Genomic DNA, 5,867 nt, shown 5'->3' with positions numbered 1-5,867 from the left:
GTCAGCAGAGCTGTACAGCAGCTTATGCGGTAGAAATAATGTTCTGGATCCATGGAGTGTAGCTGTAGAGGTCAGTGAAGACAACAGTGTTTCCTGTCAGAATACATCCAGTTGCCCAAGACATAACTCCTCGTAATTCACTACCACATATGGCTGGTGCCGCTGTGACCACCTGTGGACAGAGCAGAGGGGATCAGAACTTCCCGCCCACCTGAGAATTCCTCCACACTGAAACAAACACAAATTGGTCTGCCAAGCAAAGAGCCCAGGGTATAAGAAAATGGTATGAAAGTTGCTTCCCACTGCAATAACTACCCCTACCTCCCAGCAACACCTAAACAGAAATTTCAGAGCAGTAGCTGGAAGATAGCTTTATGCTGTCCCCAAATCTACTTCTCTTATCTCTAACACAAGGTGGAACAGAGTCATCATTCTTCAGCCCCTTACTCTCTGAGCTCTTAGCCTGACTTCACATTCCAGACACTCAATGAAGAATGACAGGCGACAGAGACACGAAGACAAAGGGAAACAAAAAGCATACAGGCACATGAGGTAAGAAAGGTTACCTGGCATTGCTCTTGGCTTCTTAGCAAGTGTTCCGTACAGAACATGTCTTCAAGGAATTTTTCACCCAGTAATTTTTTGCAGTTTAAAGGAGAGTTCAATCGGATCTTCAGGCTGTACAGGTTACTGTCTGGGTTTCCTAAGCACAAGACATGAAGCAGGCTTTCATTCCTGTGTGTATTTGCATAAGGCATCTTGCCTCCTTATTCAGGCCTCCTTCGCAGTTAAAATGGGCTGCCGAGGAAGAACGGACGGACTTCACCATGGATGAACCACGTCCTCATGCTCAGTGGATCATCTCTGACAGATTATCAGCATCAAGGTGTGGCTGGTAAGAAGATACTCCACACATCAACCAAGCTCTGAATCCAAGCTATGCCATCACCAAGTTCAAGACATTGGACCATTAGTTAATGTCCCTGAGTCTTGGTTTCCTCATTTAAAATATAAAAATCCCAAGAAAATATCTACATGGTAGATGAGGAGAGCTGAATAATATGTAGAGGATGCTTAGTACCTGGTGCATCATTAGTACTCAACAAATGGTGGGTATTATTGATGTTGTTGTAATGAACACAATATGATTCCTATGAGGTAAAGGGAAACTGTGATGTTCCCAAATTTTCAANGGAGTTTGTCTGTATGGCTCCCTGTTTGATTTCTCATTATTCAAGAATATAACTACTCAGAACTCTTGATGGTACCATCTTCCCCTTGACAGTCACTCAGGAAACCCCAACCAAGGCCTAAAAGTGTGCCTTTTTATACAAGTTTTGGAGTGTGGCAGCCTGGCTCAGATAGGCTCGGCTTAGGAGCAGGAGAGCTAGTCATGCTGAGCTTCAGGTCAGCCTCCCGCCAGTGTGGGGAGCCCGTGAAAGACGGCAGCCGTGCGGTAGAATCCAGGAGGAAGGCAATGCCTTCAGAAAGAAAGAGGCAGCTGAGGAGATCTGCGGAGATGCAGGAGGTTTAAGATACAAATAACCCCACAGAGATTCCATGAAAAGCAGGAAGAATGAACATACAAAGCAACGAGCACACAGTGGTCTAGGTGGCAGAGATAGAAGGGGTTTTGGAAACCACCATTTGAGAGGTTTTTAATCGTAGCAACAGAGAGCCCAACTCGAATTGTCTCACACACTGAAAGGAATTTAGTAGGTGATAACTAAAAATATCCAGAGAGAAGACCTAAATTCTGGCAGAGTTTTATCAGGATTTCAGCGACGTTTGTGGGCGATTCTCTTGTTTTGACCTCCCCTGTGGGTGCACTTCATCCTTAGACAGCTTCCCTGATGGTGGGGTAATGACAGCAGCAATGCTGACATCTCAGGCACATGCCACACTGCCCAGAACAATGTCTTGACAAAGCTCATTACAGTGTTGTCTCAACATGGGACATACACAGAGCGATGGCTGTGTGCCTGAGCCAGACACAAGGATTTCACCAATAAGCTTAGGTCAGGCAGGCCACACCCCTAGGGGATGACTGTGACATAACAGAGGAGGGGTAGAGTGGGTGCTGGGAAGGCAAATATAGTGTCCACGACTGCAATCATCAGGTCTAACTCTTTTGTTTTACCGATAAAACAAATTTAAAACCCAAAACTCAATGGTTTTCCAAATTTACATCATTCGTCAATTATAGGCTAAGAATTGAACCACAGTCTACTGAATATCAATCCCCTTCGTACTTCCAAAGAAGGACATCAGCTGAGGAAGAAAAGGTGTGATGTCAGAAGTATGTAAATAATAGGCAAGCATGCGTAATAAACATGGTGAGATTAGAATAAGTTACCCAGGGAACCAATAGACATGAAGATACATCATCAGATTTCTGAATGATCTCTACAGGAAGCTGGAATGGGTCTGAGATGAATAAATAAAAACAGAATAAATTAGAGTTAAACAGAAACCAAATATGTAACATACACATATGCATTTAGAAGGGATCTTTGAGATAATCTATAAATTAAGTTACAGATCCAAGAAAGGTGATCACTCTCTTCCTGAGCTGAAGGTGAGGACATGATTGAATCAGAAGGTTGGAGACAAGATGAGAACCAGAGTGGGGAGAAGAACCATCCACCTAACCAAACAGAGCACGCCCTCCTGTTCCCATGATTGTTGTGTTCTCCACTTTCCATATCGAAATCTCTTGGTTTACATCAGGGACCCATTTCAGTGCAATGGACTCAAGCTAAAGAGAAGGAAGGGCATGAACATTAGCCCCAACCCATTAGCCCACAAGAAGGAGCCAAAATGGGAATACGGCAGAGCTTGGGGAGCCTGTCAGGAGACAGGTGGATGCGATGGTGAGAGAAAGCAGAGCACAGGCTACCTGAAGTTCTAGGTACGCCGAGTTAAAATGGGGGATAGGAAGCAAAAGGCTTTGGAAATAATCATCTACAGGATCAGAGTTTAGGAGAAATGGACGGGATAATTAGAAAAGTATTCACACTCTCCAAAAATTAGTAGTCTGATAAATAGCTCAGTCTTAGATAGATACATAGATAGATAGATAGATAGATAGATAGATAGATAGATATAGATTGATTGATTGATTTATCCTTTGCTTTTTATACTGGGGATTCAGATGAAATGGAGACAAGGGAATTCATATAGGAAAACTCAAGTTAAGAAGATATGAAGTAAAAATGCCCAATCAATGAAGAACTGGTAACCCAGCAATTACACCTGATGCCATCTAGAACAACTGCAGTATAATGGAGACAGATCTATACAAGTATGAGGACAGACATAGAGGTATATGGGTTGTTAAGAAGATCTTCCCAGTGAAAAGTTCAGGTTGCAACTAACTCAGGTGGCTGAGGACAATACCCCATCTGGCATGTGATAAGTTAGGATGGAGAGTATCTCTAACAACTTGTAGTAGGAATTAAGTAGGTAACCAAAGGGTGAAACTGGTGGAAACTGTTAAAATTACTAACCACTGCTAATCCCTGAACCCCTCCTCTGCACACTCAGATTTTCCCACAATGTCTCTGATCCCCATAATATTCATAAAAGACTAGAGTTTGCTTTGCAAAGCTTTGTAAAAGTGGGTGATTTATATCAATCAGATAGCAACTTGAACAAAAGAATCCCAATATTTCACAGCATCGGACAAATCAAAGTGTCTTTCACATTTCAGATGCTCTGCAATTTCTTGAATGCTCAATATTTTGTATGAAAATGGACAGGCTTTAGTTTTAAAATCAGCTTAATCTATCATGGATTTATGAAAAAAAAAAGTGGAGAACACATTTTTGGAGTGACCAACATGTGTCTTTGGGGTGTGCTTGTGGGTAAAAGTGTGCGTTCATTAGAGAAAGGGCAGCCAGGGGACGTGTGAAAACTCCCAGGCAAAAGCCTCATGAACTCCACCAGTCTGTTCCCGTTTAAAAATTCACATGCTGATTCTAAGCAAATAAAAAAAAACAACCAGTAAACAGAAGAAAACGTGTTGGAAAAACACCCATCCTATCATTTATGAAATCCATGATATCTGTAATATGCACTATAGCTGTAGTTCAAAATACAGAAATCCTTATTCCAAAAATTAAACTGACCTTTGGGTAGCATCAGCAAACCGAAGCAAAACTTGAANGCTTAGATAGGAGGGATCAATGCCCCTCAGGCAGGGATAAAAAACTGCAGGCTCTCCCCGACCCCACCGCCTTTCCAGCTCTGTCCCTACGAAGCTCACTGCGTGGAGCTGCTGGGCTTCTTGTCATTCAGTTGCTGGCTGTCAGAGAAGCCACAGGAGGGGAAAAAAGAGAGCTGAGTTTGTCTTCTGTCCTGACTCATCAGGCAGAAAGATCCTTTCACCTTCCATTAGGAAGGATAGGGGAGGGAGTAAGGCAAGAGGCCAGGAATATTTAGGGACAATCTCTCCTCCTAGGAACCAGTGAGACAGGGAATATAGGCGGCTACCCTAATAACAATCTATCATACTCGACTATAAGCCATCCCTCCAGGTGTATTCAGCTAATCTCCTGTGTTCACTCTCCCTGTACTATCGCCATCTGGGTTACTTAGCTTGCCAAATGCTTACTTACCAAATGCTGTCCCTATCTCCCTGAACTCACACTTCTGTTCATGCTGGCTCTGCCTCTTGAAATGCCCTGTCTTCACATCCTTGTCTACCAACATCGGGCCCATGCTTTATGGATGAGCTGAAAGGATTACTCTTTCAACTAAGCTGTTCTTCCATCCAGATGTGACGTCCGCGTCTCTGAGATGTCCCAAGCGCTCTGTCCCTTTCCTCAAGGACTTAGCAGGTTCAGCACAGCACCACAGTAATTCGTGGCTGTGTCTTATCCCAATTGCATGGCTTTCAGTGCATAATTCAGGGGCAGGGTTCACTTTTATAGTCTTCACAGAGCCTGGTGTAGTATCTCACATAGCACATGTGTTAAGTTTCTGTTAAAAGAGGAATAAGTGTACTCGTATGTGTGATTAAATAAGGAACTCCCCAGATCCTCATTTCTAGAAAAGTTTTGCCGACTGAAAATCCAACGCATGTGTACATGTGTTGTGATCTTCAAAATGAGTGATGTGCTTCTTGGGGAATCTAAGGACAGAGTAGTGCTTTCAAGGTATTGGGTACCTATCATGTGTCGGATGCTTCACAACTTGAGATTATGTCATTCAACCACCACCACAGACCTATCACTAAGGTAGTAGCTAACACCTATTGAGATCTTACTATGCACTATGCCCTCTTCTAAGAACTAGGTACATATTACATAATTTATAATCCACAACTATTCCGTGTGGTGGTAGGAGCTCTCCTTTAATAGACAAGGAAAATGAAATAGAAGTTAGGGAACATAACTCGGGTCCTCATAAGTTGTAAGCAATAAAGTCAGGATGCAAAAGCTAGCTGCCTGACTCCACAGTCTGGTCTTTTAGTCACTAGTTCTTATCATCCTCTTTTTTTAAAATGACAAAACAGGTTCAGAGGGTTTAAATTCCCCTCAGACACACAGCTAATTAATAGTGAGGCTGGATTTTGAGACTAGATCTATTTGATTCTACAGCTTCATATCAACCCCCTAACATCTACTATCTCCATTATAAATGAAACTTTTCTTCTGTCTGATAAACTTAAAAATATTTAAGTGGCAGAGCTTTGGGCCTCAATTCTGGAAGACAGGATGTATGTAGCCTAGGGGAAACGATCATCTAAAATATCTATAGCTATTATAGATAGCTATAGATATGATAGCTATCTATAGGTAACCTAAACGCCTAAGAAACAAATTTTGGTTTTTCCCCCATCAAGCACAACACCATAGCAAAGT

At 42.4% G+C, this 5,867-nt stretch overlaps 1 protein-coding gene across 1 annotated transcript in view; it reads right to left on the bottom strand.

Annotated features, from left to right (window-relative positions):
• Window positions 1–16: 16 nt before the first annotated feature.
• The window catches only part of LOC109395592 (probable inactive serine protease 58), a gene marked incomplete at its 5' end in the record, with an annotated part of 71,823 nt that continues 65,972 nt past the window's right edge, over window positions 17–5,867 (bottom strand). The window contains 2 exons of the mRNA XM_019666755.1: window positions 17–172; window positions 567–703. Of these exons, the coding sequence (XP_019522300.1) occupies window positions 23–172; window positions 567–703 (287 nt within the window). The remainder of the gene's footprint in view (window positions 173–566; window positions 704–5,867) is intronic.

The sequence above is a fragment of the Hipposideros armiger genome, unplaced genomic scaffold (genome assembly GCF_001890085.2).
Source record: "Hipposideros armiger isolate ML-2016 unplaced genomic scaffold, ASM189008v1 scaffold_478, whole genome shotgun sequence".
NCBI classification, from domain to species: Eukaryota; Metazoa; Chordata; class Mammalia; order Chiroptera; family Hipposideridae; genus Hipposideros; species Hipposideros armiger.
Note: the sequence above shows the minus strand (reverse complement) of the source record. Positions and strands in the feature narration are given on the sequence as shown.